This window comes from Mastomys coucha, unplaced genomic scaffold (genome assembly GCF_008632895.1).
Source record: "Mastomys coucha isolate ucsf_1 unplaced genomic scaffold, UCSF_Mcou_1 pScaffold5, whole genome shotgun sequence".
NCBI lineage: Eukaryota > Metazoa > Chordata > Mammalia > Rodentia > Muridae > Mastomys > Mastomys coucha.
The window spans coordinates 46,358,010-46,384,003 of NW_022196911.1; the positions used below are offsets into that span (position 1 = coordinate 46,358,010).

Below are 25,994 nucleotides of genomic sequence, written 5' to 3' on the forward strand. Positions count from 1 at the left end.
ATAAAATTGACTCAAGTTTGGTCCTCTTGGGAAGAACACTCCACAAAGAAGCTGTGCTCTGCTCATTTGTGCGCTCTTTTGTGTGATGAAGGTCTGTTGCCGTCCTTTTTGTTTTGTCTTCAGACCTAAGTTGTGGTGCAGTCAATAAAAGGCAACCTCATGGTGGCAGTGGGATAGTCATATGTGAGAGCGGGACATGATGTGAAGGAGCAGTCATGTGTACAGGTGTGCTCCTGAGTGTGCCTGTGTGTCTGTGTGAGGATACCTGAGTGTGTGTGTGTATGCAACAGTGTGGGTGAGTGTGCATGCCTGTATGTGACCATATTCATGCATGCATGCAATTGTGTATGTGTATGTGCAAATGCTTACATGTGAATGTTGCTATATGCCTGCATGTATGCACATGGATGTGTGCATGAGTGCACACATGCGTGGGTGTGAGAGTTTGTGCATGTATGGGAGTGTTTGAGAGCTGGTATACATGTACCCACACAATGTGGAGGAGCTGCAAAGGAATCCAATGGAGTGACTGACATGTGCCTACAATTCTAACCTGTGCTCTTTGGCAGAAGCTTTTCCACCCAGGTTTCCCAAAGAGTCCCCTTACACTGGACCCTCTGTGCCTCCTTTGTGGACATTAGAGGTGGCTTTTCTAGGTCTGGGAAAAGGACTACAGAACCTGCCTCACTGGGTTTCTGTGGGGATGCAATGAGCATTCTTTAGGTATACCCAGCAGGATGCAGCAAAGCCCTGGGCCCCTTAAACCCCTCCTTGCCTCCATAACCTGGAGTCATGGTTACAGGACTGTTAGTGTCTAGAGAAGAATCCTTTTGGGAACCTCACTAGCTATTCCCTAGAGCCAGAGGAAGTAGAGCCACACTTGGCCCTGCTTGCTGGTCCTCACAGCTCCTTACTGTTCCTCTTTTGAGTCCTCATAGGTTCTTGGTGGGCAGGCTGGAAGAAGGACAGAGTCAGGTTGGTGGGGGTGGGGGAGGCTGGGCGGGGAGGAGGTCTGTGAGACCTGGTCGGCATTAGTGTGCTAAGCTGCCATGACAAAGCATCACAGGCTGGGTGGCTTGAAGAGCGGGAGTGGATTTTCTCTCAACTCTGGCGACTAGAAGTCTGGCATCACTGTGTTGACAGGGTTGGTTCCTTCTGAGGCCACTCTTGGCTTGCACATGCAGCATCCGCCTGTCAGCTTTCCTCTGTGTGTGTCTGTGTCTCAGCCCCCTCTGATTAGGACACACTGATCTCCTGGGTCAGGGTCTCACTTTATCTTACCTTAACTAACTCTCTAAGACCCCATCCTCAAACACAGGCATGTTCTGATGTACTAGAGACCAGGATGTTGCTGTAGAAACTTGGTGGGGATGCCGTGTAGCCTAGGACATCATCACATTCAGGCTTGACCTGGGAAAGGAAACTACAAAGCACGTTCCCCCCAAAGCATGGTGGCGCGATGCGTTGTCTTCAGAGGTTATACTCCAGAACCATGTAATCGATTTACAAGGAACCCACAATGTTTTCATATGTGTGCGTACGCATACAGGTGTGTCGGGGGAGCAAGATTGACATCAGCTCTCTTCCTCAGTAGCAATCTACCTTTTTCTTTTTAAATTAAAATTAGATTTTGGGTAGCCCGAGCTAGGCATTGAACTTGGGTCATCACCTTTCCCACTGAGCCTCTCACAAGCTCGACACCTTCTTTTTTTAAGACAAGGTTTCCCCTGAGCCTAGAGATCACCAGCTGAGGTTAGACCAGCTGGTTCTCAAGCCCTAGAAACACCCTACCCTCCCACCCCCAGGCTGCCCTCCCAATGTTGGATTGCTATCTAACACCTTCACACCTGAGCTTTTCTTGAGTTTTAGGGACCAAAGCCAGATCTTTAGCCTTGCACTTTGCCCACTGAGCCATCTCCCCAAAATTAAACCGTTTCAAGTAAACTGCCTAGTTTTGTGTTCAGCTACAGTTATAGCTGTCCTCAGCCACCTGCAACCCATCTCCTTGGATACAGGATGCTGGTGTGAGCTGGAAGCAGAGAGCTCATAGTGACTTATACGGAGCCTGACAAGTGCCAGGGACTATGGGGACCCTGACTGTCATGTGGAGGAGGCTTAGCCTCTCTGTCTCCCAGCAGCAGCCTGAGGGGGTCTCTTCGAGCAGCCAAATGCTGTGGTAAAAACCATCTATCCAGCAGGAGGACCTCAGAAGGGATTTCTTCTGTCAGCTCGATGTGAAGAACCCTCACAGTGAGGCAATGGGAAGTGATGCATGCCCTTCAAAGCAAATGAATAGGAACTTGAATGGAGGCTTCCCAAAGAACTGGATTTTGTTTGTAGACCACCCCTTTCAATACATTAGCATGCATTTGGGAACTAGCAGTCCTCAGGAAATCTGCTGGCTGATGTGGTTTGGAAGAGAGTCACTCAGCGAGCTGATGGGAGTCACTGATTAAACCCACATTCCTTCCAGAATAATCTGGCAGCTTCTGCCAAATGCCTGGGCCAGCCTAGCTGCTCTCTAGTTTGTGTTTGCCTTTGCAGAGAGGTTTTACCTGCAGTGGGATCTGAAGTTCAGTGAGATGCTCACTGACCCCAGGACACCTGCCCTCTACCCCCAAAACCACCCAAGCCTGGGGCAGCTGGGATCTAGAATTTTTTTTCATTGTTGTTTTTCTTAATTTGTGGTTGACCTACAAGGACAGTTACTTAGTTAAATTGTACAAGTTGATACACTTAGACACATTTGCACATTTGGGAGAATTTGATACATTTAGATACATTTGCACTTTGGGAAGCTTTCCAACAATCAAGTTCTTGCCTGTAGCTGTTACCCTCCAAATTTCTTCATGCTTGCTTGACGTTCCTTCTTCCCATCCTTCTGCCAGGCCATCAAGAATCACAGGATTTCTGTTACTTTTGATTAATTTTCATTCTTTATATAAAAAAACCACTTATTTATTTAGTATGTATATCATGTATGTGAATACATGTGCATGTTAAAGTCGGAGGACAACCTGCAGGAGTTGGGTCTCTTTTTCCACCTTGTAGATCCTGGGGACTGAACTTGGCTTGTCACGTTGGACTGCAAACACCTATCCTTCATAAGCCAGACCTGCTCGCCCTTGTTTTGGTTTTTGAGATAGGATCTTACACCGTCGCCCAGTCTATCCTCAACTCATGTGTAGCCCAGGCTGGTTTCCAACTCACAGTGATCTTCCTGCCTGAGTGCTGGGATTAGAAGCATGAACCATCATGTCCAGCCAAGATCTCACTCCTTAAACCAGGTTAGCCTAGGACTTTCTATGTATCCTGGAATGGACTTGAACTTGTGGTGATGCTCCTGTCCTGGCCTCCCAAGTGCTGGCACTCTGGACGTTATCCTGCCACACCTGGCTCTTGGTTTAAGAAACAACCAGATTGTTCAGAGCTGTTACACTTCACATTCCTGTCAGCATCATGTAAGAATTCCAATATCCACGTCTAATTTTTTTTCACCTCTGACTACTTCTCAAGATTTTCTCTTTATCATTGATTTTAAGCAGTATAGTTATAGCATATCTTATTGTAATTTTTTAATTTGTTTTTGTTTTGAGTCAGGATGTGACTCACTGCTAATCCTCCTGCCTCAGCTTCTCACATTCTGGGATTACAGATATGAGTCACCACACCTAGCTGGAGGAAGAGAGGGGTGAGAGAGAGAGAGGGGGGGGAGGGAGGGAGGGAGAGGGAGAGAGAGAAATAGGGAGGAGGAAGGGAAATCTGCAAGTGTGCCTGTCAAACTTACAGAGGTTAGAGAACAACTTTTGGGAGTTGGTTCTTTATTCCTCCATGGGTTTCAGGGATCAAACTCCAGTTGTCAGGCTTGTTAAAAAAGCACTTTAACGTTCTGAGCCATCTTGCCATCGTTCAGCTAACTGTTCTTATTGTTTATTGTCTACTTTCTATTGTGATTCTTGGATAAATGGGTTTGTAGGGGTTTTGTTTTTGTTTTAAGATTTTTTTTTATTTATATGAGTACACTGTAGCTGTCTTCATACACACCAAAAGAGGGCATCGGACCCCATACAGATGGTTGTTGCCATAATGTGATTGCTGGGAATTGAACTCAGGGCCCCTGGAAGAGCAGTCAGTGTGCTTAACCGCTAAGCCACCTCTAGCCAGGGTTTGTAGTTTTCGTCAAGTTAGAAAACATTCTTGAACATTGCCTCTTCAAGTATTTCTCATTTCTTTCCATTCTCATCTTCTCCTGGGGCTCCCACAACATGTAGTTGGCCTCCTGACGCCCCATGGTACCCTTGCTCTTTTCTCTTTATCCTCTTTCAGAAAGTTCTTTGTTCAGTGTGGATGCTTTCCCTTGTCTCCAGGTTTGCTGGTCTTTGCTTCTGCACTTAATCTGCCATTAATTCCTCCGCCATGTTCTCCATCTCAGACACAACCATTTTCACTCCCAGGATTCTAAGTTGGCTCTTTGTCATGTCCTTGGTGGCTCCCCTTCATGAACACATGCACTCAGTTGCAGTAGTTGTTTTACATCTTTCGTGTGCTAATTCCAACATCTGCAGCCATTGTGGGGTCTTGATTAATTGGTTTTTCTCATCCTGGCCCTGATTTTCCTGGTGGTAATTTCTATTGAGTGTTGGAGTTTGAAAGTTTCTATAAATATTCAGGAGCTTTGCAGTCACAGCTCAAGATGCAACTTTAGGGGCTGAGAGTGATGCTCAGTTGTTCTTTGTTTAAATTACATTTTAGTATGTGGATATGTATATGTGTGTACATGCCAGTGTGTATGTCTCTGTGGCGTCTCTCTGTGTGTTTATATCTGGTGTGTGTGTGAGGGGGTTCATGTTCCATGGCACATATGTGGAGGTCAGAGGACAACTTGCTGGAGGTAGTCCTCTCCTTCAACATATGAGTCCCAGGATTGAACTTGTCAGGCTTGGAGGCCCATGTCTTCACTGGCTGAACCTGAGTCCATAGCTCAGTGTGAGGAGTACTTGCCAAGCACATGTGACAATCCCCAACACTGCAGAAACTGAGCATCATGGCTCATGCCGGTAATTTCAGCTCTTGAGAGGTAGAGACAAAGAGATAGGGAGTTCAAGGTCACCCTTAGCATCTTCAGGGTTTCCTTATCTACCTCAAGGTCATTCTTAGCTACTGAGGGAATTTAAGGCCAGCCTAGAGTCTGTCTCAAAACAAGCAAGGAAAAATAATCTACATAAAACAAACAAAACAAGAAATGTAGCTCAGTTTCCAATATAGTGAATTCATTGTCATGGCAACATGGGAGTGCATACAAATGTAGACGGCATAGGACAGTGGTTCAGTGTGGCCATGTGATGCCATGTGTGGTATATGTCACAGTAGGCGTGCTCTCATCAGCATCCCCACAAACGTGTAAGATGCTGTGCTGTGATCACAGGGATGATGTCACTAAATAAGAGGAATGTTTTAGCGCCATTACAATGTTACAGGAACACTTGTATATGCCAGTGCGGCACATGACCTAACATGCTGAGGCAGGACCCTCCAGGCACCTGATGTGTGGCATATTGTGGAGAGTGTGTTATGGAGTCCACTCCTGGACACAGCACCCTTTGCTTCCCTGAGCGTGCTCTGGCTGCCATTCCCTGAAATCCTTTGCAGTGGTTCTTTTCCTGACCCCGGGTAGTTTCTTCATCTACTTCCGCTCACTAGGTCTCCACTTACTACCCAGATAGACCCTCAGCAGATCTCTGTGACTATCTCACAGCGTGGACATGCCCTCCCAGCAATGGCTCTGGTGAATTCAGGCTTCTAGCTTTGCTTACTCATAGCTTATTTCCTGGACGGCAATACACCTGCCTCTCATTACCCAGCGTTTATGTCCTTTTCTCAGCTCTAATATGCATGTAAAGCACTTTCAGAGCTGTTCATCCGAAGCTCTGTGAGAAACAGCTTAGCTGACTAGAACACATGGTTTGTGTATAATTGCTTTCATTTACCTTACTCTTCGCAAAGTTGCCTGCACCAGCCACATCCCTACCTTCTTCAAGGTTCTAACATACAGTAATTCTCCTCGCCCCATGGTTTTGCTTTCTGTGATTCAAGTTGCCGTGACTAATGACAGTCTGAACATTATGAATAAAAAAAATAAATTAGAAATAAACAGCTCATAAGTTTTCTGTTGCACACTTCTCTGAGTGGTATGATGAAATCTCACACCATGCCGCTGATTCTGGGATATGAATCACGTCTTCCTCCACGGCAACTACATGGTATGTGCTACCCATCTGGCATCTTCATCGCTGGATGACCTAGGGCCGCCTGAAGCACATGATGGTCCTCCTGAGGAAGCATCTGAAGGTCATTCGTAACCCTACTCTGTGTCACAAAGCCTGTGTCCTTCTCCTTGGCTGTCTCATGTAGGTTGTGTATCATGTCATATAACATCACAAGAATGACAAGGCAGCACAATCCAATATCCTGAGAGAGCACAGCATTGCTAACACATTTTCTTATAAATACATCGCTGTAATTGTCCCAGCTTACTCTTAGTCGTCATAAATCTCTTTCTCTTTTTCTATCTGGTGAACTTGATCATAGGTGCAGGAAACTATTATTTCTTTAAGATTTGATACTGTTTGCAGTTTGGGGCATCCACTGAAGCTGATGGCATGAATCCCTGAAGTTGAGGGGGGACCTCTGAGCAGTGTTAATAGAGTTAGATTTGCTGGTCATATCCTGCATTCTGTCTTGGGAGTCTCTGACTTCCTGGGTGACTTTTGCCTTTAGTTGGCGTCTAGTCACTAAAGTACATGCTTTCTGATGTGCAGCCCCCCAAGGCTTTCGTCTAATACATAGTCATGTATTCACCTCTGTTTCATAGAGTCAGGCTCAGTATCCCGTGTGAGCTCCTGGACTCAGTGTCTTCCCCACTGCCGACCTTTCTCAAACATGGACCTGATTTCTATCAGAATAGGTTTTGGAGACATGTGTATATATATTAGGTGCGTGCATGTGTGCATGCGTGTGTGTGTGTGTGTGTGTGTGTGTGTGTGTGTGTGTGCATGCATGCACGTGTAGGCACATGTACATGGAGGTCAGAGGTCAATCTCAGCTGTCCTTCTTCAGAAGCACTCCACCTTGGTTTTTTTTGTTTTTTGGTTTTGTTTTTTTGAGACACTCACTGGATCCCAGTGTCCACTAGTTTGGCTAAGCTGGCTTCCCAACAAGCTCTGGGGACTGAACTGTCTCTGCTTTTCCAGCATCAGCATTGTAAGCACCTATCTCTTTACATGAATGCTAGGGCCCAAACCTAGGTCCTCATGCTTGCATAGTAAGCATTTCATCAACCGAACTGGCCCCATAGTTCCCAGGGCCTGAGACATGAAAACTGTCTGGAGACAGAAGTCATCCTGCTTTAGCTTAGAGTCCGCTGATACTAAGATTTGGATCTAAACCTGGCACTTCTCTCCTTGTATCAATTTCCCCATCTGTAAATGGGCATGACCAGGAGAGTTGAAGGTCATTGGCACAGAGCCTGCCACATACAAGCCTTTGGTCCTGATGGTACCTCAGTGCTACTCACTGTCACCATCAGCAGCTGCTTGGTGTCTGAGGCAGCGGAGAAATGTTGCACCTATGACTGCTACAGCAATGGGGCCTGTGTACACCTTTCTCCTTGAGGGAGGAAGGGGCAGAAATGTTTAACAAAGTTGTTTGCTCCCAGGTAAGCCTTTGTTCTCCTGTTTATGGAATCTGTGTACCATGATCCTGCAGTAGAATGTCCAGGATAGCACATGCCTGTAGTCCCAGCACTTGGGAAGAAGGAGCTGGAGGAGTTCAAAGTCATCCTCTACTACCCACTGACTTTGAGGTCTTGACTATCTGAGATTCTGTCTCAAAATAAACAAACAAAAATGACTGAGTATGGCACATGGGAGGCAGAGGCAGACAGAGGCAGACAGATTTCTGAATTTGAGGCAGCCTGGTCTATCAACTGAGCGCCAGGACCACCAGGGCTACAAAGAGAAACCCTGTCTTGAAAAACAAAACACAGAAGCAAACTAGGAAACACATCACTGCAGCCTCACAGGGTTGTTTGGATGGTATTTGTGTCACATTATGAACCTCATTTCTTGTTACATTTGTCTTCCTAATGCTATCTCCTGACTGTAACAGTTCATCCTTCTCTAATCCATCCCATAACCCAATAATGTTTCCATATCCTTATCCATATATCCCTAGCCCACAACCCTTAACCTTAACCCTAACCTACACACACACACACACACACACACACACACAATTTGATGATTTATTCTTGGGGATTATTTTGGAGAAAATTCCCTAGAGTAGGAATTTTCAGCCAAAAGATAGGAATGTTTTATGGCTTCATTTACAAATGTTTCACAGAAATAAATCATTGTACACTTTTATTGTTGTTTTCTTTTTGCCTTTGAACTGGGGTCCCACTATGTAGTCCAGGCTGATTGGAATTCCTGGGCTGGAGCAACCCTCCTGCCTCAGATGCCAGAGCTGCTGTGTAGCTGGGACTATAGACTCCTGCCATACTCAGCCCAATTCTATTTTTTTTCTATTTATTTATTTATTTATTTATTTATTTATTTATTTATTTATCATTTTACAAAGAATATGGACAGTAGTGATATTTGTGGCTCAGAATTAAGAAATTCTTTATAGGCTCAATTGATTTAAAAAAAAAGATTTATTTTTATGATTTTAAGTTGTGAGGTGGAAGATATTTTCCAGGCTGTGAAAAGTATTCTTAATAGCTTTTAAATTCAAACTGTTGGTCCCAGGCTGCTCCAGCTAGAGGCAGCTTGGGCTTGGCTGGGGTCCCACATCTGTAAAACCCCAACTTGGTACTGTTAGAGAAAAAAGGTTTTGGGTCTGGGTAAATTGCCTGCTATATAAGCACAAGGACCTGAGTCTGGATCTCCATCACCCGTGTAAGAGCCTAGTGTGACCACCGACACCTGCAACTCCAGCACTCAATACCTGGTGCTCCCCAGCCGGCCAGTCTAACCAAAACATTGAGCTGCTGCTTCAGCAAAAAAATTAAGGCAAAGATACCTAATGTCCTCTGGTTTCTATATACACACGCGTGTGTGTAGCACTCGAGCATGCGCGCATGCATACACACACACATGTGTGCACACACATGCACACAAGGGGATCTTGCTAAAGCATTGAATGGCAGCATCAATTCTAAATAAATCATAGCAAGTGGAATTTTATAGCCAAGGACCAAGGTGGGCAGTCTGGTTAAACTCACCAGAGAGGACTGGACTTCTGCTGAAGACAGGCCAGGGTGATCAGGTATCTCATCTGAGGGCTGATGGAAAGTGAGGAATCCCACCAGGATTCTGGAATGGTCAGATTCCAAGGCTGGGGTGGGTGCTGGGAGTGGGTGCTAAAGTGACATAACAGGGTGTGTCTAGCACTGAATTTTACAAGGAAGCACAAAGTGGACCCAGTAGAAGGCTCAGAGGCTTGATTTTCTTAGACCAAGCATAGAACCCTGCCCCCTCCCCTGCCCTGTTCTCCTTTCCCTTCCTGTATCACAGTGCTTAAAAATTATCTCTCAGGCTGGAGAAAGCACCCTTCAGTAGTAAGGCAGGCTCTTAGCATAAGTCTGGGGGCTATACCCAACAGTGCAAAGAGATAGGTAGATAGATGATAGATAGATAGATAGATAGATACATAGATAGATACATATATACATACATACATACATACATACATGATACATAGATAGATAGATAGATAGATAGATAGATAGATAGATAGATTAGATAGATGATAGAAAATACTTCTCACCTTTAAAAAAGATTGTGTGTATGTGTGTATGTGTGTGTGTGTGTGTGTGTGTGTGTGTGTGTATGTGTGTGTGTACAGGCACACGTGCACACGTAAGAAGAGGGCATCAGATTCCCTGGAGCTGGAGTTACAAGTGGTTGTGAGTTCCCCAATATCAGCCCTCCCTAGGAACAGCAAATGCTCTTAACTACTGAGCCATCGCTCCAGTTCCTAAATTTGCATTTTTATGCTTGAATCTGAAACTCCAATATTGGTAAAGGTACTATATAACTCAAGTTAACAGATTATTACCTTTGCTTTGTTAGCTTTTAGGGTTCCTAACTAGCCACACAAGCACACACACACATGCACACACACATACCCTGCCACCGTCACTGCTGCTGCTACCTGAATGCCAGAAATGTGGGCCAGTCACTTTTCTCTAAACCTAACTTCTTCCAAGCTTGCATCTCCTCACTTGGGATGACTTTAACTCTGGCCACAGAAGTTGCCCCATGGCTGGGTAGTTCAGTGGTGCAGCATGTGCTTAGCTACTCAGAGGTCCTGGATTCAATTCCCATCAACCAAAGATTTTCCAGGAAGTCAAATTAGGCCCTGAGCATACCAGAACTGTCTTGTGAGTTACCACTGTAGCGTACCATCCCTGTGGTATTTCTTCTCTTCTCTCCCGTGTCCAGCACAGGGCTGGATATGCATAGAGACTTTTGTTAAATTCTAATGAACCGAATTATCTAGGCCAAGGACTCCCTGGGAGGGAAGAAAGGAAAATGTCATAGTGAATTAGGCCAGGATTCCCACATTCAAGGCTATGATACATAGGGTTGGTGGAGCTTCCTGGGTGAAGAGAGGACACCTCTTGGGAGCCCAGAGAGCTGCTGCAAAGGCCAGTTTTAATCCACCCCTGCCCTAAAGCCTCTTTTATCCACCCTCTCTTTGGCTTCCCTTGCCTGGCAGGAAGCCACTCTGCTGCTTTTCTTATTGTGTTTGAATGTGGAGTAACATAGCAGAGACCTGACGCCTTCTGTGGAGGAGGCATCAGAAATATTCAGAAATGATCAGTGTTTATTATTGCCCTTCTTCTCATTAGAGAACCGCCTGGAGAATTTAATGACCTTTTAAGAAGTGCTCTGGGAAACACCACCGCCACTGTAGATGATGGAGTACTGTTGTGGAGTCTTCCACTTCTCTGTTCTGCAACTGATCTTTCTCCTCCAACTTTTTGTCTTCTCGGTTCAGAAGTTGGATGGAGTCGCCAAGCTCAGGACAGTTCGAGAAGCCCCCTCTGAGTGCATCTGTCCCCCTGGTAAGTGATCTCTGGAGGCCTTGTCCTTCTCCCTGCCATATGGTTGTAAAATGTTCATGTCACCCTCAACCCAGAGCGTGGTCTGGTGGTCCAGGCTGGGGACCATCCTGACACCTTTCCTTCTTAGCAGTTGGTTTGACTAAGACTCCAGCCACATCGGCTGCGGTGTTTCGATCCATGGCATTGAGGTGCTCATGGAGTATTAAAACTGGCTTTGAAGACAGGCTGAGTGGTGGGAAAGGACTAGCCTCTGAATGAGTCTTCAGAATGACCCGAAGGAGCTACCTTTTCTGCTCCATGACTGCTGTGAGCAGAGTTCTCACTGATATGGGAAGGGGACAATTGGTGAGCCTGCACTTTGTTTTTGTTGTTACTGCTTTGTGTAGAGAAAGAAGAGTCCATCTGGGGCATCTGGGTGATCAAGTCTCTCTGTTATGCTGATGTGGAGTAGGAGGGCCATGGATAAACCTGGGACTTCTGAGAGCCCCATCCATGTGGCTCAAATCCAGATGCAGAGTGGGCAGCAGAGCATGGAGTGCTGTGTGACCATGGCTAAGAGTTTAGTGTAGAGTTTCCACCTGGGCTTTCAAGGTCAGACTGAGCCTTGCATAGGATGCTGCGACACAGGGAGGGGAGGCTCATGGCAATGTGCCTCATGCTAGAAGGACGAATGTGGAGGCCAGAGGTTGGTGGCAGGTATCTACTTCAGACACTGCCCTCTTTAGTTTTTGAGACAGGGTCTCTTATTGAACTTGGAGCTATGCTGGCTGACCAGAAGCTCCAGGACCCATTTGTGTCTGCCTCCCCAACACCAGGATAACAATGAGTGCTATCCCACAGAGCTTCTTACATGGAATCTGAACCCGGTTCCTATGCTTGTGAAGCTAGCCCATCACCAACTTGGCCATCTCCCCAGCCCCGAGGGTGGCTTCTGTAACTGGTATAGATCGGACAAGAGCTGAAACAGTGCCCCCATCAGCATCTGCACGTTCACTTCAAGGCTCTCAGAAGCCGTTCATCTCTTAGGGTTAGGAGCTTCCTCTGCAAAGGTGGATCTGATGGGAAATCCTGTCTCAGGACTCTGGGAGATTTTATGGTTGAGTTTAAGCCTTTAGTCACCACTGAGCTTCTAAGGAGGAAAAAGAATATGGCCAGTAGTGATATTTGTGGCTCAGAATTAAAAAATTCTATTTAAATGGGGGGAAAGTTAGACCCATAAATGACATTTTTGGGATGATTTATAAAAAAATGTAAAATGAGGTTATCTTTCTTCTCTTCCTTCATTCTTTCTGTTATATTATGTCTCATCCATCTCCATGGACTCTCATCTACGGATTAACCAGGGATTCAACCAAATAGAAGTCATTTCCTAACAACTATAATATAACAGCTACTTACTTGTATATTATAGGTCATCTTGAGATAATTTAAATATACAAGAAGTGGCACATAGCCTAGGCAAATATAATGTATATGCAAATGTAATGTAAGTGTACATGCAAATACAATACTGTTCTATATAAAGGGCTTAAACACCATGTAGGGGGATGGACAGAATCATTGGAGCAATCTCCCATAGATTTCAAGGGACCCTTTTATATTCGTGGGATTTATGTAAGTGTGGGGTCTCTCTCTCTCTCTCTCTCTCTCTCTCTCTTTCTTTCTCTCTCTCTCTGTGTATGCAGATGCCTTCAGAATCCAGAAAAAAGTAATATATCCCCTGGGGTTAGTTATAGGTGATTATAAGCCACCTGAGATGGGTGCTGGGAACAAAATTCTGGTCCTCTGAAAGAGTATCAAGTACTCATAACCACTGAGCCCAGCCCCTATAAGTGCATCTTTAAGCTGGGATGCATAGCCATACATGAGATATTGTTTCACAGTTTACAACCAGCATTTTGAATTTCTAAGCTGTTATGGAGTGGAATAAAAAAAAAATCCTAAGGTAAAAGTTTGATTATTGATATTTGTAGGTGTGGCCTACAATGAGACCATTGTCTGCCATGTTTACTAACAGAATGTTCACAAGTCTCAAATATGGAAGGGATGTGGGAGAAAGGAGGAAGAAGAGGGAGAGGAGGAGGAGGAGGAGGAGGCAGTGAGTGGGGCTTGCTTCGGTTGTCCTGGGGGGTTTCTGGCTGCGACTAAAGCAACTCTAGGGATATAGCAGCATTGTCTCACAGGCCCCCTGCCTGCCTGTGTCCACATCCTGCCCCCCCCCCCCAGCCTAGGTTCTAACTTAAGCCTTCTGAGTCCCGGCAGTCTGGCATGCATTGCCTTTGCTGCAGCACCAGTGGCCTGCGTTTGCTCCCTCTCTTCAAAGCTCTGATCAAAGGGGCCCTGCAGACTTTAGGACTCTGTAGACTCAGAGGGCCCTCTGTAGCTTTGGTCCCCATCTGATCTGAGACACTGGCAGGTCATCCCATGCCCCAGGGAAACAGTATAATCTTTTGTCAGGCCCTAGCAGAGAGCAGGCCGATAAGCAGGGCCAGAGATGGGCAGTGCTTTGTGTGTTGCCTGTTGTGAGCATCGCCTGCTGTGAGTTGGTTGTGCAGGCACCGAGCAGCATGGTGAGCTTCAAGCAGGAAGATAGCCCATCCCTATGCCCAGGTCTATTGTGGGAGGACTCTCAGGGCTGCGCTGAATAGACTCTGTGGCTTTTGGTGGGTGAAGGGCTCTTGAACCTTCACGTCATCTATAAAATGGTATCGTGTATCTGACTAGTTTCCTCAAAGAGATATGCTGTTCAAATTTTAGTGTTTGGTTCCTGGGAATAAGTCTTTATTTGAAAATCGTGTCTTTGTAGTTCCCAGCATGTCCTTAGAAGCCTTAGGGCTCTTCAAGATCCCTAGTGGATGCCTGAAGCTTTGGATAGCATCTAATCTCATATACGTGTATGCAATACCAATATTTGAGTATTTGAGTATATGCAGTGCAATATTTCCTCATGTACCAAATTTACATAATTGATATATGTAATTACACTTTTTTTCTACACATACATGCTATGCTGGCTAGTCGTATGTCAACTTAACACCATCTAGAGATATCTGAAAGGAGGGAAACTCAATTGAGAAAATGACTCCATAAGATCCAACTGTAAGGCATTTTCTTAATTAGTGATTGATGGGGAAGGACCCAGGCCATTGTAGGTGGTGCCATCCCTAGGCTGGTGGTCCTGGATTCTATAAGAAAGCAGGCAGAAAAAGCCAGTAAGTAGCACCCCTCCGTGGTCTCTGCATCAGCTCCTGCCTGCAGCATCCTCTACTGCTAAATTTCCTGTCCTGACTCCCTTCAATGATGAACAGTGCTGTGGAAGTGTAAGCCAAATAATCCTTTTCTTCCACAATTTTCTTTGCTCATGGTGTTTTATCACAGTAATAGTGACCCTGAGTAAGACACATGCCTATGATAAAGTTTAACTTACAGATTAGATACAATGAGACAAACAACAGCTATTAAATACAACAGATATATTATAGGAAATGTTAGAGAATGGGCTCTTTCTCTCTAAAAATGTCTTATACTCTCTTCTTTTTATCTAAAGGAAGCACTTTGTAGCCTTCCTTGAAGTGTCTAAATTGTCAGCTCAATGCTCTTGCACTGTGAGGCTAATGCTAAAATAAGAGTTCCTTAAACACAAGCACTGAGGTACCATGACAACCAATGTGGTACCTGAGATAGTTGCTAGGCAACTAGCAGGGGGTGGCATATACGGCATGGATGAACTGAACAAAGGAATTGTTTATGAACTCAGGATGGCTCATCCTGAAAAGGAGCAGGATGATGGGAGACTTTGCTACACTACTCAGAATGGTGTGTGGTTTGACATTACTGATTTCTGGAATTCTCCACTTAATATTTCTGGACTTTGGTTGACAGTAGGCAGTTGAAAATGCAGAAACTAAAATCTCAGAGATGGGGGGGAGGGGGTTGCAATAATTAAGATTAGGATCTTGTAACAGTATCCTTCATGATCAGCCAATTTCCTCATCCTGCTATCAAGCCCTCCATGCCTTGTATCATGCTTCCCAGGTATGGCTGCCTCTAGCCCTCCGGACCTGTGAATCACAATAAACTCTTTCTTCCTTAAACTGTTTTTGTCCAAATATTTTATCACAATGACAGCAAAGACACTAAAAAGATCAAGGACAGTCTGGCCTTGTGAAACATCCATGACGCTGTAAGTTTGCACTATCTAATAGTGAAGCTGTCACTAACCATACATCGCTTAAAAAATGTTTACTTTTATTATTTAATTATGGGGAGTGGATATGCACATGAGTTGCAGGTACCTGTGGAGACCAGAAGAGGGCACTGGGAACAGACTCGTGTCCTCTGCAAAAGCAGTATGTGCTCTTCCCCCAACCCAGCTCTCCATCCCCTCTCACAGGACTTTTGAGCAGCCCTTGAGGTGTGACTTGTATAACTGATGACCTGAATTTTTAGATTTATTTTCTTTTAACTAATTTTCATTTAAGTCACCATGTATGGCTGGTAGCTGCAGTACTGGAAAACCTGCTGCAGGGATAATTTACATATATACATACATATGTACACACACACACACAGAGAGAGAGAGAGAGAGAGACAGAGAGAGAGAGAGAGACAGACAGACAGACAGAGAGACAGAGACAGAAACAGAGAGAGACAGAGAGACAGAGAGACAGAGAGACACAGACACAGAGAGACACACAGAGAGAAACTCATGTAGCTGAGACTACTGGATTTGAACTCACTATGTAGCCAAGGGCAACCTTGAACTCCTGATCTTCCTGTCTCTGTCCCTTGAGAGCTGGCATTGCAGGTGCATAGTACCATGCCTGGCTTATTTACAATTTTTCAACTTTCACCATAGCACAAAAATATGCCTGCATAGCCATAGTAACTTTTCACTCTCAAAACAGTACCTGAAAAAAATCCATGAGGCATTTTAAACTTTATCAAAGACAAGGCTTTTGCCCAACTTTAGCAAGCATATGTGTTAGAGCACACTTAAGCTTGGCTAAGCTGTGATGTTTGGTAGATAATGTATAGTGAGCACATTTCTTAGCATATTTTATACTTACATTGGCTTTATATGGTATATGTATACATATATGAACATATACATATACCATTAAAGAGTTCTCACAATTCAGCCCATAACACTTCACATACTCCAGTTATGGGGCTGGTGAGGAAGGCTAATACTTATCTTCATATACATGTATGTATGTATACATATATATACACATACATATACATATACATCCCCAATTATCATGTGTCAGGCATGTCTTTGTGACATCCAGCCTTTCTCTAGCTTTTGGGCACTTTTGGATCACGTGCTGTTTGCTGCGTACTACTTTCTGGGGATTACGATTTCCCTTGGATATGATCATATGTGTGTCTTATATCATATCATATCATATCATATCATACAGAGCTGGTGCTGCCTCGTCTTGGTTCAGTGGCAGGATCCTGTCACAGGATTGAGATGCCCTGACATGTACTCAGCCCATTTTCCCTGGAGGATATGTGAGGTTTTTCCCATCCTGTGTCATTATAGAGTCTATAAGGCCTATAATATAGACCAAGCCTCATTCATCCTCTGACTGAAACATGGAAGCCTGCTTATCACCTTGTTATCTGACTCTTTGGTTTTGTCTGATTTTTTTTTTCCCTGGGTCAGGAGTTGCTTCACACTTGGGTTAGGATTTTTTTTCCTGGGTCAGGAGTTGCTTCACACTTGGGTTGGGATGGAAGGACAGATGCCTCCTATTTGTGGAGAAGCTGACCAGGTTGACCGTGAAGTGTGCTCTGTGGGACTGGGCCTGCACTGGGCTAAGAATAGCTATGATGCAGTTCTCCTCCCATGGGATGCCTCAGGGCCAGCACCTTAAAGCCTGAGAAGACTGGGTTCAAAGCTTGACTCCCCACAGCTCACTTTGTGGGGCCTGGAAACAGGGATCCACCTTGCTTTGTTCCCTGCTCGTTTGGCATGAGAACATCAGTAGGTTCTGACCATCCTTCATGAATAACACCACACTGGAAACGCATCAAGCCCATATTGAAAGTGCAGGGCTCAGAAATGGGTCTGGTTCCAGGTGTGCCTGAGCTCAGGGACTGTCTTCTCACTCAGTTTCTGTCTCTGTCCTTCTCAGGCTGCCTTTCCTCAGGGTGCTTGCTCTGTAGGAAGGTGAATGCCAATAGCTGTGGCTAGGCCAGTCCTGATTAGCAACACCCAGAGAAGCACTGTCCTTCCTCACCAGCCCTATGACTGGAGCCTGGGAGGTACTGAGGGCTGAACTGTGAGAACTCTTCAATTCATACTTGAAACGTTAACCTTTTCTTGTGCCTCAGAACAAAATTATCTTCAGAGAGTGGTACTTAAGGTGAAATGAGGCCATGAAAGTCTCTTCATAGGGTGTGATTTGAAGAACATATGCATGTACACACATACTCATGTGCACACATATACGTATATGCACATGCATACATATGCACATGCATATAGGTACACATATATACATACTCGCACACACACTCATGCACACACATGCTTACATACGTATGCACATACATACACATGTATACACATACACATGCATATAGGTGCATGCTTAGACATACTCAGGAACATATGTGCACACAGAGACACATGAACACAGGTGCACACATGCATATACATACACATAAACACACTTGTGGCCATGAGGGAGAGTTGACCACTAGAAACATGGTATGTGAGAGTGTAGCTACCCCAGGAAGATCAGAGTTCTGTTCCCAGAACCAGAGACAATTCATGCAGCTAGGCAAACAGTAGATGACCCTTCAGGCTTGCACCAGGGACAGATGGCTAGATGGCTCTTATTGTGACAGTAGACAGATTCTGGGTTTGGCCAAAGATCGGCTCTACTTCAGGAACTCAAGGACTTTGTTTGCTATGTAGTAGAGGCTAGCCTTCTTGCCTCTGCTTCTGAGTTCTAGTACTCTGTGTGTGTGGTGCCCAGGGCTTGCTTCAGTCTTTCATTTGTAAACAGGGTACTTACTTCATGGGATCATGTTAAGATGGAATGCATGAATGAATACCTGGAGACATGCTCTCCTCTACATCTCAAGACTGAGTTCTTGGTTGTCATGAACTCTGATCCATGGGTCAGCCAGGGATGGAGAGGGGAAAGAAGACGCAGACATTGGTTGGGAATGCTGTGGAAGGAGAGAACAAAGGGTTGGCCAGTTATACCAGCATGCTCTTCTGGGATATGGGTGAGAAAACATGGGTGACCGAGGAGTAAGAGAAACAGACAGGAAATCACAAGGCTGGAGACCATTCAGTCAGATGCTACCAGAATCCGGAAGCCCTGAGCACAGCCTGTCACTTCTGTCCCTTCAGGCTTGTTTCTAATTAGACTCCACCTGCCCTGAGCAGTCTCAGGAACTATCTGGAAAAGTGGTAATCTTCACCATTGTCTCTTTGTGCCTTTCCGTATTGCTGTTTGGTATTGCAGGGATCCTGCGTGTGGCCTCCAGATGGTATGCGTTGGACTTACTGCATGGGAGTTTGGTGGGGGGCAGGATGGTGAGCCATTTCCAGAAAGAAAAATGGATACATGAGAGGTAGAAATTCCTCACTCATGCGGAAGTCCTCGAGGAGAGTGAACTCTTTAAATACCAAGCATGGTGTGGAAATGATGTGAACCCATGAGATTTGCTGTAGTTTATGAAGAGTGTTACTGAGCAGAACACAAGTGGTAAAGCCACTGGTGGTCAGGTTTTCACTCCATTGGTGTAGAGTAAGAATGAGCTTAGGGAAGGGGGCTTGTGCTCTTCAAACAAGAAATTATGTTCATTTGACACATTTATATATATCCATCCCCAGGAGTGGTAAATCCCAGTTGACTTGACTTTATGGAAAGATTGAGTACCTGTAAAGGTGTTATCTAACTGCAGCAGACAGAGCTGCGGGGACCTTTGGGTCTGATCTTCCTTCTTTCCTCCCTCCATCCCTCCCTCCCTCCCTTCCTTCCTTCTTTCTTTCCTCTCTCCTTTTCTCTCCCCCATCTCCCTCTCCCTCTCCCTCCTTTCTTTCCTTCTCTTCAGTGCTAGAAGTTAAACCTGGAGCCTCACACATGCTAGGACAGCATCCCATATCCAAGTTTTTCAGTTGCTGGACTCTTTTCTCTCTTTTTGAGACAGGGCCTACTGGTGTAATCCTGGATCAACCTTTCTTTGCAAGCCTCCTGCCTCAGCTTCTCCAGTGCTGGGATTATGGGGTGAGCAACCATGCCTGGCGTAACTTGTAATTTTTTTTTCTGTGCTGGGGATTGAATCCAGGACCTTGTGAGTTCTGAGCAGGCAATCTGACGCTGAGCTTTTCCCCCCAGCACTTTAAATTAGCTTTCCTCTCGCCCCTCCTTGCGGTGGTGCTGAGGATAGAACCTAGGACCTTGTATATGCCAGACAAGCACTTCAACCCTGAGCTGAGCTTTCAACCCTAGTGTATGTGTACATGGACATGTGTGCCTGAACCCTCTGGAGAATGATGTCATCACATTTCCCACCCTCTTCTGTGCACAGATGTCAGTCTGTTCTCTTATTTGTTCATTTACTCATTCATTTGTCCAGTCCTAGTTAGGGTGATATATTAAGACTGTTGGAAACCTCTGCAAACCCGTGCTTGGAATAAGATGCTTCAATTGTAGAATCCATCAACTAAAAAAAAAATAAAAAAAAAATGAAGTAAACCTGTGTACTACAAAGAAAAGTCCTACAGAAATTCAAAGGAGACATTGCTGTAGGCCAGAGGATCTATACAGACAGGTTGGTTTGTGGAGTTGGGAAGGTGGGAGCTGGATAGAGTTTTGAAGACTGCTTGGCATGTTAACTAGCTTGCATAGGGTCACAGGTCCCTGAGGCCTGACATCCTGAGCAAGATAAAAAGGGAAGCATAAAGGGGTGGTTTAAACTCTTGTTGAAAGGCAACTGTGGGGATTAAGGTGAGCTGAAGGCTAGCAGGGAGTGGGGCTGTGTGCTGTGGGATGCACCATGGAAGTGTCTGAGTAGAGCTTACCAAGAGGGTGACCCTAGAAGCAGCAGGAGGACAAACTGGATTTGCAGAGCTGGGTCCATCCCAGAGGTCCCTAAGAGGGTGCTCAGGGCAGGCACTGTCTCTGTTTGATCATGGTCACATCCCCTGAGCCTAGAGGGGTGCCTGATTTGTGGAGAGGCACTGAGAAACATCTGGCAATGGCCTTTCCTGGGAAGAGGCCCTGAGGAGGTGAAGGAGGGTCATGGGCACTGATGGGGAGAACAGCTGTGGAGGCCTCAAGACCCACGGTACAGAGTCACAAATACGGAACGGGTAGGGGAGCAGACAGAGATCACAGGAGCTGCAGCTCTGGGGAGGGGGGATGTGGGGGATGGGAAGGTAGGGGGTGAGGAGGTGGTGGAGTTGGGGATGGAGGTCGCTCTGACCTGAAACAGGACTGGACTCAGGAGATGCAGTGAGCATAGTTTGGGGCTGTGGTTTTACGAACCAATTGGTAGATTCACTGATGAATGGAAAATGCTAATTAGAAGTCTTCTCTCCTGATGTCGTCTAGCTACTCCGAGTCTATTAATTATCGAATGTGCCCGCACCATAAAGATCTTGAAATGCAACTTGAGTCTGACCTTTGGGATTTGGAAGTTTTCTTGTGACCACCAGAGGGAGCCCATTTATTTTATTAAATTCTGTAGAACTCTAACAGGAATTTAAAAAACAAAAAAACAAAAAACTTGTGTCAATGACTCAAGAGAAATGCAAACTCAAGGCCAGCTTGGGCTAATGAGTGAGTGCAAAGGTAGCCACAGCAGCTTTACGAGATCTTCTTTAAACAATAGAACAAATTTTAAAAAGCGCGGGAGATACAGCCCAGTAATAAAAGTGCTTGTCAGCATGGAGGGAGGGGCTAGGAGTGTCCAGCACTACAGGCACACGCGCACACACACACACACACACACACACACCACAGAATAAGGAAAGCTAGACATAAGAGGAGAATGGAGAAAAAAATATGAGTTCCCTATAGAAGAAAATCTAAGGGCGTCATTTTACTATGATGCATCTATCTACAGAGTACTCAACACTACCTTGAAAACATGGTCCACAGCAAGATGGACAGAAGAAACGCCAGAGAAGGAGATGGCAAACATGGCGAAGCCTGGGCTGGCAAGGACTTAGCAACCTAGGTCATCCATCATGCCCCTTGTTGTCACGTGGCTGTCTAGGGGCTGTGGCTTGCTATGCTTACTAACTCTCAAAAGAGAGACATACTGCACGAAGCTAAATTGAAATTTTAGGGGTTTCATTTTTGTTTTTTGAGACAGGCTCATACTATGTAGCCTTGGCTAGCCTGGAGTTCTCTCTGTAGACCAGGTTGGCCTCAAATTTAGATATTCATCTGTACCTGCCTCCTGAGGGCTGGGCTTAAAGGTATGTACCACCATTCCCAGCTTAATTGAAATTTTGATGGATTTTTTTAAATGCGTGTGGCTCTGGTATCATCCTAAGGCTGAATGTTGAGTTAAGCTGAGGACTATAAGCAGTAAAAGAGAGGAAGAGATTTACCTTAGAGTCTCCATATGGTAAGGAGACTACTAAGGAACACCTATGTGTGGGTCATGTGTCTGAATCATGGGGGAAACAGGGTCTTCGGTTCCCACTGAGGCTGGAGAGCACAAGAATCCACATTCTGTCTTGAGTCCAAAGACTCTATATTGTAGATTCAAATGCTGGCGATATTCATAAAGTATAAAGATATTCTTCCAGAACATTCTCTCTTGCTTGGTCTTTTGGTTCCATTTACAGTTTGATAGAAGACCTACCCACTTATAGAGAGCAATCTGTGCTCTTCAATTCAACCAACTGAAAACCCTACTCTCATCCAAAGACAACTTCCCAGGCTCTTACACAGTAAAGCTTGCCTGCATTTATGGCTACTGTGGCCCAGTGAATCCACACCTGACTTAGCATCTCACTTCCCACTTCTTTACTTCAAGGCTCCTGTTCCTCCTTGCTGGAGCTCGCACTTTCTCTCACCCATCAGTTCCTTTTTCCTGCCCTCCAGGCATCCACTGAGCCCTTCCTTCCTGTGTGATCCATACCTCTGGCAGACATCCAAGGCCTTTGTGTCTCCCCAGCCTTTCCCTGGCTGTGGGTGAGGCAGTCTTGGGTTTAACAGACTTCTGTGGCTTCCTTCTTTACTGTCGAGTACAAACAAGGTCCTTAACTCGAGATGTTTCAATCTATTTCCTGACCTGTCCTGGAGCCCATCCCTCAGATCGTACCCTCTTCCTGTGTCCTTCTGAATTACTCAGTTTCTCCATCATCCCATGAGCCTAGAACCTTCTTGGCATTTCTTTGTGTTCTTTGTGATATGACTCACAATGTCAGAGATTAAAAAATGTCTGGAAGATGGGTGAATGGTTAGAAAAATGGGGGTGTATACACAGAGCAGAATTCTATTCAGCCATTAAAAAGGACAGGATCTTGTTATATGTGGCAACATGGATACACCCAGCAGGCTAAGAAACATAGTCCGGCTACAGCATAAGTTCCTTGTGGTCTCAACTCATATATGGTATCTTAAAAGGCTAATCTTACAAAAGTAGAGAAGGAGAGAGGAGAGATTGGCCCCAGATACCAAGTTGCATTTGGGCAGGAGGGATCAGGTCTGGCCATGCCTTGCACAATAGAATGATTGTCATTGGCAAGAACGTAATCCCTATTTCAAAGCAGAGAGGATTTTGAACAATGAAAGAAATGGCACAGAATGTGCCAAGTATCTTGCTCTTATCATTGCTCAGTGTTTGTATGCATGCATCCAAATATCACGGATATTTATGCATCCTCTAAAAGTGAAATTTGTGGGCTAGAGGGATGGGTCAGCAGTTAAGAGCACTGTGTGCATTCGTTCTGACCCTGTTCCTAGCTGCCTGAGTGCAGCAGAAATTGGAGCTCCATTGGCCTGGGCACTCCTGCTTGTAACTCTAGCTCCAGGAGATACCATGGCCCCTCTGGCTTCCACAGGCACATGCATGCATGTGCACAAATGCATGCACACTCACATACTCACACATATATTTTTAATCTTAAAAAAGCATTTTAAAGCATCTCCCCTTTTGTTACTGAGGAGTCTGGATTCATTCCTCGAGACACAGCTTGATCCCATTTCCTGAGATGTTTCCTCTTTTCTTTAGAAGCATCTATTATTGCTCCTGATTCCTTGACCCCCCACCCCAACACTTTGGGTACTCCTTACCCAAGCACCTGTGAGCTGACAATGGATTGGGAGTGTCACTTCCATTGCCTGTTGCTACTTCTGGTCTGTGATCACTCAGAGGCAGCGTCTGGGCCTGGAGGAAGGACAGCTCAGATCTCACTACTGAACACATGGACTTCAGTTGATTTTATAAATGTGTTTATGTGATTTGTGAAGTGACAGAGACATGTCTCGTAGGGGCTGTTGCAAAGGAGAGGCAGTAAAAAGTCTATAAATAAGCTGCTGTGGCTGATACCGTCCTGGACTTTCCACACTGTCCAGCAGTGGAGCACACCATCAGTGGCCACTCTGTCCGCTCCCGTGGCCAGTCAACCCTCTTTTGGTGCATAGTCTTCATCCTGACTCTTTATCATGCTTTCAGCACATGGTAATTTTTGCTCTTGTTCGTCTGAGATGTCACTCAGGCCAAAACTTGGCTCTACTGAGTTCTGAGTTTGCCCCAGGGGCCAATGATTGAAAAATCACTTGCATTTTTTTGTGTGTGTGTTGCTGGCCAGGGTCCCTAAGCAATGAATCACATCCGGTCGGACTCCTTGCCACTCTCTGCTGTGGAAATGTAATCCCTGTGGGGAAACAGTTTAGATCTCCTTCCCAAAAATGCCTACTGTACCCTTCGCCTTCATGTGACCTGTGCATTCTTTCTGTCCCCGTTCCTAGCTGCCTGAGTGGAGTGGAGCCTGGAGCTCCGTTGGCCCCAGTACTTCTAGGTGGATACATCCTGCTATATTACAGATTAGAATGTACCCATCATGGCCACATCCTAAAGTCTTGGCCATCAGCCTGTGGTGCTGTGGGAGGTAAAACCTTTAGGAGGTGAAACCTTCAAGAAGGAAGTGAGGTCACTATGGGGGTGATTCTCTTGTTGCCCTTTGCTCCTCAGCCACCATAGAATGGACAGCCTCCTGCCGTATGTTTTGCTTCACTCTGCTGACCGTGAGCTGAAAGATAATTCTTTCTTACTTTAAGTTGATTCTTGATGATATTTTATCCCAGAGACAAAAAAACTAATACCCTCACAACTGAGACCACCTCTGCACACTACCCTGTCTTTTCTGTCTAAGCCCCCAAGCATCTCCTATTTTCCTCCACAGAGGCAGAGGCAGAATGCTCCGCTTGAGTCACCTGACCCCTCACAGCTGACTCAGGGCCCTCTGTCTTCCATCCTTGGATGATGGAACAACCATCATGGACTGAGATGTGTTCCCTTCTACTATTGATGTTTGGTCTTTTGCTATGTATTGTAATGTTAAATACTAGCCCCCAACTCATGGTCACCCCCAGGGACAAGAGAATCTGCACATAGACCCAAGTGACACTATGTAATATTGCCTCTCAAGCTATCCCCAGCTGGTGAATAATAGCTGGTCAGGAAAGACATAGGCACAGTTTTGTTCCTGGGCTTGGGGTCTGTGGCAGAAGACCACGAGAGAGGAGGAAAAGAGGTAGAGAGAGGAGAAGTCACTGTAGGGTAGGTCAGTTATGAAAACATGGCCATGAGGGCTGGCCAGGTGGAGTTAAGAGCAGCCCTGGTAGAACATAGCAAGTTATAATTTGGAGTTATTGATGGGGACGTAGAAATAATAGCTTAGAGGGTAGATATCTGCCTAGCTCTAGTGCATCAAAAGGCTTATTGTAAATATAAAAGTTGTGTGTCTTTTATCTGGGGACTGAATGATCAAAAGCGGGGTAGAATCTCCCAGTTTGAGATTAAGCAATTACTACAACACTGGGGAACCAACATGTGGCAAGAACTCACTTTTAACAAAATTGATTTCAGATTCCTGGATAAAAAAAAAAAAAAAATGTGTTCTGTGCTTTTAAGGCTATGGAGTTGGAGAGAAATAGTTCCTTAGTAAAGTTGTTTCCCCCCCAAGCCTTGTAGAGTTCCAGCAAGGATTGAAATGCATGCTGGTTTGGTATATGTGATCCCAGGGGTTGATATGGTGAGCTGTGACCCCCAAATGGCCAGACAGCAGAGCCCATGAGCTGCAATAGCAGGCTTTTAGACACCAGCCAGCCTGGGCTCTTCCCATGCATGGCTCAGTGCTGTCACTAAAGTGCAGCTTGTGAGCGGGAGACAGATGTCACACAAGTGTAGCACAGCAACTGAGCTAAAATACAACAGACATAGGAGACAGAAACAGGCAGATCTCTGAATTCTGGACCGGCCAGGTCTACACAATGAAGTCAGGTTAGGACCCACGGTTGATAGATACAGCTGCTTCCAAACAAAAGTCTGGGACTCAAAATGACACATTTTCCCTTAAAAGTACTAAATAGGTTTTTGCTTAATAATAATTAAGAGGGTCCTTAGTAATTAAAAAATAAATACATATCAATATTACATTTATATAAGGAAAATATGGACATATTTATCCACATACGGTGTGGATAATATGTGTGTTTGTTTGAATATGTTTGGCCCAGGGAGTGGCACTATTAGGAAGTGTGGCCTTGTTGGAAGAATTGTGCTACTGTTGTGGTGAGCAATGAGACCCTTCTCCTAATCACATGAGAGCCAATCTTCTCTAGCCTTCAGATCAAAATGTAAAACT

General features: G+C 45.2%; 1 protein-coding gene across 2 annotated transcripts in view; it reads left to right on the top strand.

The window, feature by feature from the left end:
* The window catches only part of Col23a1 (collagen type XXIII alpha 1 chain), a 303,366-nt gene that overhangs the window by 14,626 nt on the left and 262,746 nt on the right, over nt 1–25,994 (top strand). For both annotated transcript variants that reach the window (XM_031351394.1, XM_031351395.1), the window contains exon 2: nt 11,065–11,131. In XM_031351394.1, coding sequence (XP_031207254.1) covers nt 11,065–11,131 — 67 coding nt within the window. The remainder of the gene's footprint in view (nt 1–11,064; nt 11,132–25,994) is intronic.